This window comes from Nerophis lumbriciformis, linkage group LG07, assembly GCF_033978685.3.
Source record: "Nerophis lumbriciformis linkage group LG07, RoL_Nlum_v2.1, whole genome shotgun sequence".
Classification (NCBI taxonomy): domain Eukaryota; kingdom Metazoa; phylum Chordata; class Actinopteri; order Syngnathiformes; family Syngnathidae; genus Nerophis; species Nerophis lumbriciformis.
Window position 1 is genome coordinate 46,186,963 of NC_084554.2, and position 15,212 is coordinate 46,202,174.

At 37.9% G+C, this 15,212-nt stretch overlaps 1 protein-coding gene across 1 annotated transcript in view; it reads right to left on the reverse strand.

The window, feature by feature from the left end:
* The window catches only part of vps41 (VPS41 subunit of HOPS complex), a 51,848-nt gene that overhangs the window by 27,944 nt on the left and 8,692 nt on the right, over positions 1 to 15,212 (reverse strand). The window contains exons 3-6 of the mRNA XM_061965061.1: positions 13,648 to 13,755; positions 8,502 to 8,579; positions 5,405 to 5,479; positions 4,718 to 4,780 (exon numbers count right to left, since the gene is read on the reverse strand). Of these exons, the coding sequence (XP_061821045.1) occupies positions 4,718 to 4,780; positions 5,405 to 5,479; positions 8,502 to 8,579; positions 13,648 to 13,755 (324 nt within the window). The remainder of the gene's footprint in view (positions 1 to 4,717; positions 4,781 to 5,404; positions 5,480 to 8,501; positions 8,580 to 13,647; positions 13,756 to 15,212) is intronic.

The following is a 15,212-nucleotide window of genomic DNA, read 5'->3' on the forward strand; positions in this document are numbered from 1 at the left end:
AATTTGTTAGTTTTAGAATGTTTTTTTATTGATAAAGGCAAATTGAGTGTTCACTTTGCTTCACGACTTCACGTGAGTTCACTTTCTGTTGTAGACGGCTTTGCCTTTGTAAAAAAAGTTGTTAAAAACATATTCCTCTGTGTATATATTAATCACTCTTTTCTAAGAGGGCAGAGCTTGTAGATTCAATGTGCACAATTGAATACCGTATTTTTCGGACTATAAGTCGCTCCGGAGTATAAGTCGCACCGGCCGAAAATGTGGAGTGAAGTGAAGTGAAGTGAATTACATTTATATAGCGATTTTTCTCAAGTGACTCAAAGCGCTTTAAATTGTGAAACCCAATATCTAAGTTACATTTAAACCAGTGTGGGTGGCACTGAGAGCAGTTGGGTAAAGTGTCTTGCCCAAGGACACAAGATGGCGGAAGCGGGGATCGAACCTGCAACCCTCAAGTTGCTGGCACGGACGCTCTACCAACCGAGCTATACCGCCCCACAAAGCACAATAAAGAAGGAAAAGAACATATATAAGTCGCACTGGAGTATAAGTCGCATTTTTGGGGGAAATTTATTTGATAAAACCCAACACCTAGAGTCTTGTTCACGAGTGAGGGAAGAGTGGATGGTGAGATCGACAGGCGGATCGGTGCGGCGTCTTCAGTAATGCGGACGCTGTATCGATCCGTTGTGGTGAAGAAGGAGCTGAGCCGGAAGGCAAAGCTCTCATTTTACCGGTCGATCTACGTTCCCATCCTCACCTATGGTCATGAGCTTTGGGTTATGACCGAAAGGACAAGATCACGGGTACAAGCGGCCAAAATGAGTTTCCTCCGCCGGGTGGCGGGGCTCTCCCTTAGAGATAGGGTGAGAAGCTCTGTCATTGGGGAGGAGCTCAAACTAAAGCTGCTGCTCCTCCATATCGAGAGGAGCCAGATGAGGTGGTTCGGGCATCTGGTCAGGATGCCACCCGAATGCCTCCCTAGGGAGGTGTTTAGGGCACGTCCGACTGGTAGGAGGCCACGGGGAAGACCCAGGACACGTTAGGAAGACTATGTCGCCCGGCTGGCCTGGGAACGCCTCGGGATCCCCCGGGAAGAGCTGGAAGAAGTGGCTGGGGAGAGGGAAGTCTGGGCTTCCCTGCTTAGGCTGCTGCCCCCGCGACCCGACCTCGGATAAGCGGAAGAAGATGGATGGATGGAAGGATGGAAAAGCCAACACCAAGAATAGACATTTGAAGGGCAATTTAAAATAAATAAAGAATAGTGAACAATAGGCTGAATAAGTGTACGTTATATAAGGCATAAATAACAAACTGAGAAGGTGCCTGGTATGTTAACGTAACATATTATGGTAAGAGTCATTCAAATAACTATAACATATAGAACATGCTATACGTTTACCAAACAATCTGTCACTCCTAATCGCTAAATCCCATGAAATCTTATAGGTCTAGTCTCTTACGTGAAAGAGCTAAATAATATTATTTGATATTTTACGGTAATGTGTTAATCATTTCACACATAAGTCGCTCCTGAGTATAAGTCGCACCCCCGGCCAAACTATGAAAAAAACTGCGACTTATAGTCCGAAAAATAAGTTAGTTGCTCAGACAGTAACGTGTCTATACAAGTTTAGCCAGTGCTATGTCGTTTCCTAAGATAGAAAGATGTTCATGTGTCTTGTATTCATGATAGCATCTAATCTAGCTAGCGTGCAAGCGCTAGTCGGTCAGAGTGCGACTATCAATCAGGGTTTTTGAAAGTTTCACTTCAAACGGTAATACTAATCATCAGAAGTTTATCATTAATACCGTTTATCATTACATCCCTGGTATGTTGGAACCTTTGACCAATTACCCATAAGAACTTTTGTGAGGCCAAAAGGTCACTGCCTCTACGGACCTTCCATAAACTGTTGGAAGCAATTGTCCTAAACGTCTTACTAAAGACTAATGAGAGTCCCATAATATGTTCTTCAGCAATATTATTATGAGGTGTCACAATAGTGTCGTGTCCAACATCTAGACTTGATGCTGGAATTTACACAGGCGAAAACACCTCTTTAAGTGTGTCTGTCGCTTTAATGCTAATTAGGATGTTTGTCCACGCCTGACTCAGAGTGCTTTTGTGTACTTAATCCACGTTTTACTCTGCAATAAAAGCCATATATCGCATACAACAACGTGACATGAATGAGTGGGACACTAGCATAGTTACGTGAGATACTGTTTTTTTTGTCTTTTTTTAATAAAGCATTTCGTGTGAGTTTCGGGACTTATGCAGATTCCAGGTAAGAAATAGGTAAGAAAAGTTGGTTTTGCATAATATTGCGAAACAAAACACCAGACATGTGTCTCTATTTTGAGGTCCTTATACACACACCATAACAATACCCGTATGATGAAGCACAGTACGTCTGACTACATTGGTCGTAATGCTCCAGCAATCCATTAAGTAGTGCGGCTTTGTAACTTACCAAAGACGTACTAAAACATTTTGATGGATTTTGGAGCGCCGTGTGTAGTGTTCTATATTCTCAATGAAACTGAAACGTCTTGGGCTATCGTTGCTCGCATCATTTATTGCAGTGTTTTTCAACCTTTTTTGAGGCAGGGCACATTTTTTTCATTAAAAAATACAGAGGCACACCACCAGCAGAAAATGTTAAAAAATGAAACTCCACCAGGTCGTCGTGTCTTATTTTGAGTTTGTTTGTGTTTTCCTGTGTGTAGTGCTTTAGTTCTTGCCTTGCGTTGTTATTTTGGTGGCACTTCCTGTTTTGCTGTAGCAGTTTCATGTCTTCCTTTGAGCGCTATTCCCCACACCTGCTTTGTGTTAGCAAGCAAGACTATTTAAGTTGTCATACTACTTTGTGTGGACATTGCTGATTGTCATGTCATGTACGGATGTATTTTGTGGACGCCGTAAGTTTTTGCTGTCGTCCAGCATTTTGTTTCTGTTTACTTTGTAGCCAGTTCAGTTTTACTTTCGCTTTGCATAGCCATTGCCTTTTCCTTTCCCTTTTGTTCATTCAAGCATTACATACCTTTTTACCTGCACGCTGCCTCCCGCTGTGGTCTGCATATTGGGATCACAGCAAACCAACCTCGTCTCACCCGACACATTCCGACTTTTACAAAGCAACTAACTACCTGCTTCCACCTACTGACATGGAGTATTACGTGGTTACCCTGCCGAGTTCTACACAGCATAGACACTAAGCAACGGCACATTATTTGCAGATTATAATAGTTGATTTGCAAAAAATATTTTTTGGACCAATTAGGTGAAGTTGCGTAATTTCCCACGGCACACCAGACAATATCTCACGGCACAGTGGTTGAAAAACACTAATTTATTGAACAGGCGTCAACTTGCAGTCCGCACGTATCTCTTATGAGTGAATGCTATCTACTGTTCACACTTATCATTACACGATGTACCAAATAAAATTGCTTTGAGGTCGGTAACCACAAGCAGAATTTTAAAATGTACATTAGGCGCACCCATACTTGCCAACCCTCCCGGATTTTCCGGGAGACTCCCGAAATTCAGCGCCTCTCCCGAAAACCTCCCGGGACAAATTTTCTCCCGAAAATCTCCCGAAATTCAGGCGGACTCAGGTCCTCCACAATATAAAAAAGCGTACCTGCCCAATGACGTTATAACAGTAGAACGATGGAGGGCGAGTTCTTGGTTTCTTATGTGGGTTTATTGTTAGGCAGTTTCATTAACGTCCTCCCAGCGCGGCAACAACACACAACAACAGCAGTCACTTTTTTGTATATCGTAAAGCAGTTCGTCTGCCGTAAACAGCAACGTTGTGACACTCTTAAACAGGACAATACTGCCATCTAGTGCATTTGATGAAAGCACTTTTGTGCGTGCCACACAGCAATGCATCAGAGAAGGTGTTCAGCATGGTTCGAAAAATAGTGACAGAGAATAGAACAAGGATGGACAATTCAACCCTTAACTCAACAATGAGTAGATGAGTGTTATGTGTGTATATGTGTAAATAAATGAACACTGAAATTCAAGTATTTATTTTATATATATATATATATATATATATATATATATATATATATATATATATATATATATAATAAAATATATATATAATAAAATAAATAAATATATATATCTATATATATATATAATAAAATATATATCTAATAAAATAAATATACATATATATATATATAATAAAATATATATCTAATAAAATAAATATATATATATATATATATATATCTAGAATTCGCTGAACGTCAAGTATTTCTTATATATATATATATATATATATATATATATATATATATATATATATGAAATACTTGACTTGGTGAATTCTAGCTGTAAATATACCCCTCACCTTTTAGCCACGCCCCCGTCCCACACCGACCACGCCCACCCCCACCCCCCTCCCCCCACCTCCCGAAATCGGAGGTCTCAAGGTTGGCAAGTATGGGTGCACCGGGTTAAAAGGCGCACTGTCGATTTTTGAGAAAATGAAAGGATTTTTAAGTGCGCCTTATAGTCCAAAAAAATGGTGGTTCAAATATCGTGTTGGTATTGTTAAACTGTCAATAGCACTCCCAATAATAAATACATTAAAACATTTACAGTTCGTCTATCATATCAGCCTATTTTACTCATGGATAAAAAACCCTGATATGATTGAAGTGTGTGTCTTAATACTTTTGTACTTACTTTTATGGGGCAGTCAAAGTTCTCATGGAAGCCTTCTCTTGTGTAGAGGCCAAACACTTGAACCTGAAAAGGAAAAAGAAAGGTGAATAACTAACATCTTGTCTTTAATTGCTGCCTCGGCAACTAACCCAGGGCAGCGAGGAAAACCGTGGCCAGGGAAAGTCTTTTGATTTGTTCCACAGGGTTGCCAATTAGTGGACACCTTGATTCGCTAAAAAAAAGCAACAAAAAACCTGAGGGCTTTCGAAGGTTTGCTAATCCTAGGGCTGCTGTAAGAGGACCACTGAGCTGCCATTAGTGCTTCTTCAGTCTCCAGATGGAGGGAGAAGACACCCAGCCGGGGAATAACGTGATACCCCGACAACATCTCATCAGCAATCAGGGATTAAGTGAGATTTGTAAGGATTATAACAGCCACCCGACCCGAGTGAGCATATCTTGGCGGGTTCATGATGAGAGCTGATAACATGGCGGGGAGCTCAGTGAGTTTCGCAACATTCCAAGTGAATTTGAGTGGAGAGATAGCATGGAGATGAAACGCTGGCACCGCTAAACTTCCTCCAAATGATACTCCCAGAGCATTAGCATAAAGTGGGTTCAGCCGTGCAGATGAAAATAGCGATGTGCTTCTTCTGCAGGCCTCAAGGCTCAGTGAGCGCCACAGACTGATGAGCAGCGAGATCTCACCTTGCCATCCTCGGAGCAGATGCCCACGTGCTCCCCACTTTCATCCAGACTGATCTGGTTGATCTTCACCGAACTCTGCAGGGACAGGAAACACCGCCGTACAATTGCAACACCCAACACAGCAGGTTGACTTGGCTGAATACTAATGAAGAAGAAGTCATAACAACTAGGAGCGCTTCATTTACTCTGATGTTAGCATACAAGCTGTTAGCACTGCTAACATTCCCTATTGTTCATATAATCCAGGGGTACTCCACCATTTTTGGGGCCTCACACTGAAAAATTAAAGCATTTAAATTTTTTTCTTTTTCCAAAACAAACAATATCTATTGTAACAATTTCTGTGAACATAAAAGGGCCTCAGTATTTAAAGTGTCAAAAATCTATATTTTTTCTTTATACTTTCAACGTTAAAATATAAATAGATCAACTTCAAATCTATCCGTTGACAATTTAATTTTTAATTTGTGTTTTATGCCCTTTTGTCAAAGAAAACCCTGTTTTTTTTATGGCAAAAACACAAAATATACAATATTTTCACCCAAAAAACGGTTCAAAGTGGAATATTTGATGTGAAGTAATTAGAGCTTTAAATAGATAAATAATTCATAACAACATTCCTTTTGATTCATTATTAATTTTGAACAATGACAGTAAAAAAACAGACAAAAGCTCTCAGGGATCCAAATTTTTTTGTTTTTTTAATAAAAAATAAAAAAAAATCTTAAAATATATTATTAGTTTTACTTACAATGCTTAAATCTCTGGATCAACTTCACATGTATTGTTCAATTATAACTTTTTATAAATTTTTTGAGCAATGCCAGCTTTAAAAAAAAAAAAAAAAAACAGCCTACATGGCAGCTTTGTGTTATTAGTGTCAATATTGCAACATGTTCTCGTTACATTGCACCTGTTTGCTCTTTTATTCCAATTTTTTAATGTTCTTTTGGCAATAGTATTTTTTAAATATGTCGTGGCCCTTTAAAACAATGCTGCGGGCCACACTTGGTAGACCCCTGATACAATCTAATAAATAATAGCATAAAATCTATTTTCATCAACTTGTGTACTGAAATGCATGAGAAAAGTTCTGAAGGTGTCAGGTAGGATACATTGTGGCGGTCTACCACCATGCTTTGCACGTAAATTCAGCGTGTATGCAGTCAAACAAACACTTCAACAAATCTAATATTTGCCTTGAAAATAAGAACGTGCATCACCAATCAGGATTAACAGGCAAATAGATAAACAATAGCGCCTTAATTATCAGTAATATGATGCTGAGTAAAAATATAACACTGCATGCATACAAGAGCTTGTACTATAAATAACATATTATACCATATACCATACACCACAAATCTAATTTTGTGGTGTATGGTGCACAGCAAGGAAGCGTGCAGATGGCTTAAAAAAAGCGTTTTTTCAAAATGTATACAAAAAATATAAAAATACTTATTTTTTTAATCAATTTTTGAAAATGATGAATCGATTTAAAACCGGAATAAATTAGAAATCGCGGTTAAGGTGTGATTTGTTTTTGTTCAGCACCCCTAAAAAATATATAGTACCAAAAAATACCAATAACATAACTTAAACACAAAGAAATAACAACAAAATATAAAATGAGAAGTGTTACATTACACCGATAAATCCAATAAATAATGCAGAATTTTAATTAACAGGCAAATAAACAATGATGCCTGTTAATTATCAGTTGTAGCAGAGGTGTCCAAAGTGTGGCCTGGGGGCCATTTGCAGCCCACAACTGAATTTTTTAACATTATAAAACTACTATGACAAAAAACATAAAAAAGTGGGGGGAAAAGAGCAAACATGTGAAGTGTTAAGAGGAAATATTGCAATGTTGACGCTAATAACACAAAGCTGCTTTTTGTTATGAATTATTGACCTAATCAAGGCTCCAGTTACTTCACGGTGGGGGCGTGGCTCGGTTGGTAGAGCGGCCCTGCCAGAAACATGAGGGTTCCAGGTTCGATACCCACTTCCTCCATCCGAGTCACTGACGTTGTGTCCTTGGGCACCTGCTCCCAGTGTCACCCACTCTGGTTTAAGTGTAACTTAATGGGTTTAACTATGTAAAGCACTTTGAGTCTGTGGAGAAAAGCGCTATATAAATATAATTCACTTCACATCAAATATTCCACTTTGAAATATTTTTTGAAGAAAATATTGCATATTTTATGTATTTGGCAAATAAAAACAAGTTGGCTATATAAAATGGCCAACTATGGCAAAAAGGCCCCAAACAAACAAAAACTCGTTAAAAATAATAAAAATTCATAATTGACAGATAGAGCTAAAGTTAATCAAGAGATTTAAGTGTTGACAATTAAAGCATTAAAAATAACATATGACTTATTTTTAACACTTTTTATGAGTGGTGCCCTTTTGTATCCCTGAGAATTTTAGTGTGATTGTATTTTATTTGTAAACTGTCATAGCTCAAAAAATAAAAGGTAATCAAAATGAATGTTTAATTATAATTATTTAAGGCTCCAATCACATCAATTATTCCACTTAGAACATTTTTCGGGTGAAAAATGTTGCATAATAACAGGAGTTTATTTAACAAAAAAGGGCATAAAACCTTAAAAAAATTTAAAAAAAACTTAAATCCAAAGATTTAAACGGTGGAAAAAAATATATACTTTTTTTCAGGGTGCCAAGGACCAAAAAATTATACATTACAATGGTTTTAAAAATGAGAAATATCAAAATGGCCCCTGCATGCATTAATTTTTCAGTGTACACCCCTCAGTGGAAAAACTTTGGACACCCCAGAGTTATAGGAGGCTGAGTAATATATACACTCTACTGTATATGCATGCATATTAGCACTTCTACATTAGAAAATGTACCACAAATCTTTTTCCCCTAATAATAATAATAAGGAAAATAAGGACATGCATCAATAATTGCGACAAATTAGGCAATAGAAAAATAATAAACATTGTCAATCTTTAAGTGTAATACAATAAAGTATATATATAGTAATATGGTAACATTATTTATAACCTCATGTACCACAGATATCAAGGAGAAACAATTCTGATGTGTGTGCCGTACTCACAATTTCAAACTTTTGGGTGACATTTCCTTGGATGTCCAGCAGGAAGACCTTCCCAAAATGAGTCCCCAGGGCAAGAAACTGCGGAAAATTAGAAAGCATTAGGTGCAAATATATCACGCATTTATTTATTTGTTGAAGGAAAGAGTCATGTGGAGGTGGCAGCTGCTGAAAGGGATTAAATAAAAAGTATTTTCTGACAGGAAAAGTCAGGTTTGGGTGGGCTTGGAGGCAAAAGTGTGAAATTGGCAGGTTTGGAAAAGCCCTATTTATTAAATCAGGCAGTGTGAAATGGCATTTTTTTTCTTCTTAAATTAAAATGCTTAAGCATAATAAATGCACATCTGACTTATTCCTCCCCTCCCTGCTAAACACAGGCTATTATTTATACTGTGCAGCAAAATGGTTGTGTGTGTGTGTTGGGGAATAAATACACAAAGTGTGTGCTTTTGGCATTAGATTAAGTGTGTGTTCTCCCACCCTCGCCTGGTCCTGGTCCTAATCCCGGCCCCCCTCCCTCCTCGGCAGCGTGTGTGGCGAGACCACCATGCTTCAGTGCGGTCTATAATGAAATGCTTATATTTACAGGCACAGCTGAGCGTGTCACACAGAGGCTCTCGCAATCTTCACAAATAAAATAAGCACCAAAAAAAAAATCACGAAATAAAAAAAATAAAAAAAGGAAAGAAGGTTCAAGCCTTGTGAGGCGGAGCAACTTTGAAAAAGGGATTTATCGGGAGGGGATTGTTCAAATGAAAATCCGATTGAGACGCTTAAAATATGAGGCAACATGCGTGCGCTCGTGGCGGCTGGGCAGGGGCGGGAATTTTCGCCGTGACCACAGCAGCGTGGCAAAAAAAAACCATTTGTCTCGATGGATCTGACGACACTCCCACCCCAGGCCTGTAGGTGGCAATAATGGCTGCCGACTGCCACACAATGGCTCCGTTTGATGGACGGTGAGACTTGGCCCCAATGACAGTGGACTGTAACTGCTTGGAAAAAAAGAAGTAAATATACATTCCTAAATATGCACTTTTATCCAGATCTTCGCCAAAGTTGAACAGGTTTTTTCTCCACCGTTGGCTTTTTCGTTTTCTGTGCTTGGCGGGGAAAATGATCATCAATATGAAATATTAGGGATGTGAATCGTACGACAAAACTCGATTCCGATTCTTTCGGTGACGATTCGATTCAGTAGGGCTGTAAATCTTTGGGCACCACACATTTCGATTCGATTCTTGGGGGTAACGATTCATTTCAGAATCGTTTCAAACCCATTCTTGATTCAAAATCAATACTTTTTATAATAAGATTGGGTGCCAGTTCTATTATTAACCACATTCCTCCATAAAATAGATAAACAGCTGTGATCAACTTCTATAGTACTTAAAAGAAAACTCCATCCATCCATCCATTTTCTACTGCTTGTCCCTATTCGTTTTGTTTAATAAAATTCTACCCAAACATTTATCCATCCATCCATTTTCTACCGCTTATTCCCTTTGGGGTCGCGGGGGGCGCTGGAGCCTATCTCAGCTACAATCGGGCGGAAGGCGGGGTACACCCTGGACAAGTCGCCACCTCATCGCAGGGCCAACATTTAATAAAGTCAAATACAAATAAGCCAACAAGAGAAGTATCCAAAACTTCTCTTTTCTAATGTAAATCTGGACAGCAAATACGGGCATCTACATCAATAATATAATTGGCCTGAGTGACTGGACAGGACGGATTAAAATAAATGAAAAAATAAAATATACTATTATTATACAAATATATTTATATAAAATAAAAATCAATTTTGATTTTTTTTTTCAAATCGATTACAAATCGTTACAAATAATCACGATTCTTTAGAAAATCCTTTTTTTTTTTTTTTTTTTTTTTTTACATGGCTATGATTCAGAATCCATTTTCAATTCAAACCGATTCTGCCAACATATCATAAAGTATAAAAATGACAATAAAACCTTTTCAAAACATGTTACAGGTGACAAAAGCGGCTCCTGGCTACTGACGTATGTGCAGATGGCTTAAAAAAACTGTTTTTTCAAAATGTATTAAACAATATATAAAACTACTTATTTTTTTAATCAATTTTTGCAAATGATGAATCGATTTAAAACTGGAATAAATTAGAAATCGCGGTTCAGATGTGATTTGTTTTTGTTCAGCACCCCTAAAAAATATATAATACCAAAAAATACCAATAACATAAGATAAACTTAAACACAAAGAAATAACAACAAAATATAAAATGAGAAGTGTTACATTACACCGATAAATCCAATAAATAAAAAAATAGCTTGAAATGAAATGAAAAAAAAAACACTAAAGAGGTGAGATCATCCCTATTGGGCTGTAGGTGGGTTAGGGTGAGCAAATCAAGCACTCATTTTCCTTCTATGTTCTGTAAGCCTGTCACCTCATCTCATTGTACACAAACATGGCGTCGACCATGTGGACTTCTTCACTAAGAGTAAGACATTTTGCGTGCTAGTTGCACCAACAGTACTGCAAACATTCAGTGTAGATGTGTGGAAAAAAAACACATCAAGCATCAACACATCAAACCTTCTTAGCTGCCCCAAAGCCAGCTGCAAAAAAAGGCTTTTTTCTACCACCGCCGACACTTATGGAAATGATGCCCCTTTACCACCGTTAAAGATACAGGCTTTTGTCAGGACAATCCAGGGTTTCCCCTAAACTGCCAAGATACCTGTGGAAGTGGGGGCGTGGTTATGGGTGTGGTCACCATCGAGTAATTTGCATAATTTGCTATGATATGATTTTCTTTAACCCCGAGAGGGACAAGCGGTAGAAAATGGATGTATGATTTTCTTTAAAAGGACTCAAAAAAAATATATATATATATATTTTAAAACAAATCTGTTATTATTAATTAGTATTAACATTTTTTTTTTTTTTTATCGTTTTGCTATATTTTCAATTGTTATTGCTTTTTGTACAATATACTTTGTTGAGAGTTTTTCAAGTTTTTACAGACTTTTAATGACTTTTGAAAAAATCAAAAACAACTAGCAATAAATCGAGCATCTTCTTCAGGTGTTATTATACTACGTGAGTTGTGTGGTCCTCCGTGTTTTTAAATTTTGATTTCTATTTATAGTTTTAATTGGTTTTACCCTTTAAAATCGTTTTTAATCATATTTATTTTTATATTGTTTTTATATTTATTTTTTTTGTTTTTATTCAGTCATTGGTGGAGCTAAGGATAATATTTGAATATTGTTTTTAATATTGTTGTGCAGCACTTTGGAAACATTTTGGTTGTTTAAATGTGCTATACAAATAAAGTGTATTGGATTGAATTGGATTATAGAATGTACTTTTACGTTTAGAGACTCTACTTCTGTCCCTGACGAAAGAGGCGCGCTGCAGCGAGCATGATGTCACACTTGCTTGGCGCTGTTGTTCTAGTTGCACTTTCTCTCCTTAAAAGCCGCCACTGTCCTCTTAATATTTGCACTTTGTAGATGGCTGTCCGCGGGTATATCTGCAATATATATATATATATATATATATATATGTATATATATATAAACATCATGTCCACATCACAGACATGCTGACAAAGCTCCAGACAATGGCGTGCGTTTTGTTGACATCCGGGTTCGGCAGCGCGGTTTTTGGTGATCAACTTTTCGGTACATCACTTGACAATAGTGTGTAAATAATAGGCTATATATATATATATATATATATATATATATATATATATATATATATATATATATATATATATATATATATATATATATATCTCAATTCATACTGTAACGAACAGCTTATGTTAATTTTTTGAGGTTTGGATTTGAGGTCAAATTTTCTCCATGTTTACAAACACAACGTCTGTGCCTGAAAGTTGATTGGCGGCGAACGAGGAAGTACTGTTGTGTGGCTGGTAAGGCGCGGAATCACGAGACAAAAGTGTTTGCACTGGAGGTAAAACCTGTTGGAATTATGCCGTTGTTTATTATCATAAGATTGGTAATAAATGTTAAAAATAGCGTCTGACTTGGTGTGATTTCCTCTGGGGGCTACAACATATTATGTTACTTTAATTTCTTTTCAAATGTAATTTTCAAAGTGTGGCGGTAATAAAAATGCAGTGGCGGCGCGCCACATTTAATTACATCAAGGGGAAACCCTGGTTAGAATAATTGTTTGTAAGTTATCACAAAAAACTTTGTGTTGAAATGAGTTCCAGGCAAAAGGACAGGGGCTGTCTTTGAGGCCTACTAAGAGTAAGGCTCGTAAAACACCACTGTGTAAGGGGGAGAGCCACAGGAAGGGTTTTCTGTGTTCTTTCATGTATGGTAATCAACAGAAGGATGTTGTTCTGGCCCAAGGACTTCAAAGCGGACAGATGGCAGGATCTGCCCAATTTCCAGACGAACTCTTTTAGAAGTATTTTAGGAACTCTTTTTGAACTATTTTATGGAAGTATTATTGAACTATTATACGAACTCTTTTTGAACTGACCTTTCCTGTGAATTGTTTACGACCTTTTCTGTGAACTTTTTTACGACCTTTGTCCTTTGGAAACAGCGGTGGCCATGTGGTCGGCGAGGGTCCAAAATAAAAGGAGGAGGCATGCAATCTTTTGGCAGAGCGTGCTGGAGATACTGTACAAGGGTACAGTGTGTCCAGGTGTGTCTCCTCAATTGAGTCCAAATTGAATTCTGTCTCTGTTTAATTCTTTGCCTCTTGTCTTGTTTAATAGATGTCATCAGTGTTTGAACATGACACCCTGCAATCTTTAACTTTAACTCTTTCTTACTGCCAGGTGTGCACAAACTAAACTTAAATCTACACTAAAAATGTTGATATAAGTAAGTTATCGGTCTTGAGAAGCATGATGTTATCAGTTTAAAAAAATAAATATTGTTCATTCTAACTTAACTTTGCCGTAAAGAAGAATCATGCATCCTTGTCTCAGTAATGAAGTAAAATGTCCTCTCATACCCCAGTCTTTGTCCCACACCTCGCACCAGTTCCATAACATTAGTGTTGGCATGAAAGTAACAAAGAACCTCCATGATGAGAAGGAAAGGGTTTGGTGGGGCGGCGAGACAACAATGTTTAGAGGGGACTTTGAAGAAGAACGGCCTTTGACCTCTACCTTGTCATGGACGGTCATACAGCTGGCTGCGTCGTTCTGGAGGATTTCCGTCACGCCGTTGGAGAGGCGCTCGTATTTCAGCTTGGGCTCCTCCTCGCTGTCCTCCTCCTGGTTGACAAAGTAGACTCCTGAGGCGCTTCCTTCAGACAACATTCATAACGAGCACAAGAGAAAATCCCCATGCATGTTCTACAAATACACACAGTGGAACCTCGATTTTTGAACCTCTATTTGCGAACTTTTGGATTTACGAACTTTTTAGATTTCTGTGTACACACCTGCAGGCAAAAAGCAGGGCGCAGCATTTTTGGGAAGGCAGAGCACTCCCCGTCACTTGGTGCTCAGTACACTACGACCGTATTTTATAGAATGCCCCGGGTATATAAGCTACATCCACTAAGTTTTAGAAAAAAAATTTTTTTTCCATGTATTAGCTGCACTGGACAATAAGCTGCAGATATATATTGTGAAGTGAGTTATTTACATAGAAAGATTTTGTAAATATTTATTTACATACAATAATTGTTTCTAAGCGGACTTTGTAACACGGCAGTAAAACAGCTGATCAAACAAAACAGAAGTCATCGTCATGGATCCACTAGCTGCTGAACACACTCAATAACTCCATGGTGACGTTTTGGTGAATTTACTGGGAAATTAGTGGAACTGAAACAATCCAAAAAGAATGCCATTGTAATACAATAATACTAACAAAGACACTCGTAAACATGTTAGCATATTAGCTAATGCGAACAACGCTCGCTTACATTACGATAGCACGTAAAAATATGCATGAAAACACTCCTACAGACATGGGACAGATTAGTAAGTATGAATTGTTTTAGTTATATTGTAAGACTTAAAAAACGTTGTTTGGAGTGATGAATGAAGAATCCTTTTAAACAGACACTATATGGATGGTTTTACTTCCAGTTGAAGGCATTAAGTACATTTTCAACCCGCAACACCTGCAGGGAGCGAACTCGTCCACAACATGGCACCATAGCACAAACAATAACACACAATTTCAGTATGTTTGATTGTGTTTAATGAAAACTATTGAACACAAAACCTTATGGCCGTTAGCAAAGAAAAATCTATAAATTAGCCGCACCGTTTAAAGCGTAGGAAAATAGCAGCGGCGTATAGTCCAGAATTTACAATTGTCACTCCACATTGCTTCGGCGTATGTGCCTTTTCTGTGTTTTTTCCCCTTTTGACAAGTTTTGTCCATTTTGCTAACTCAATATGAGTCCCAAAAAGACAACAGACCAGTGTGGCAAGAAGGAGGGAATCACTAAATTGTGATCACAAGACCGGATTTTTATGGAAAAAATGCCAAAGGAAACTTATTTTACAGCAGAGGAGAAGAGCTATCGCTCGTTCAGCGGCGCCTCTTTCAAGCGCGCACGCACTGCCCTCTTCCTTCTTTCCCTCTGTCTGTCTGCTCCTTTTCCCCCGTCAGCTGCGATGTTAATGTAAGTGGATTTCACTTTTTTTAAACATTTATTATTCCATCAATACGGTTGTTAAAGTCAAGGATTTTTGACATTTCTGATCATTTG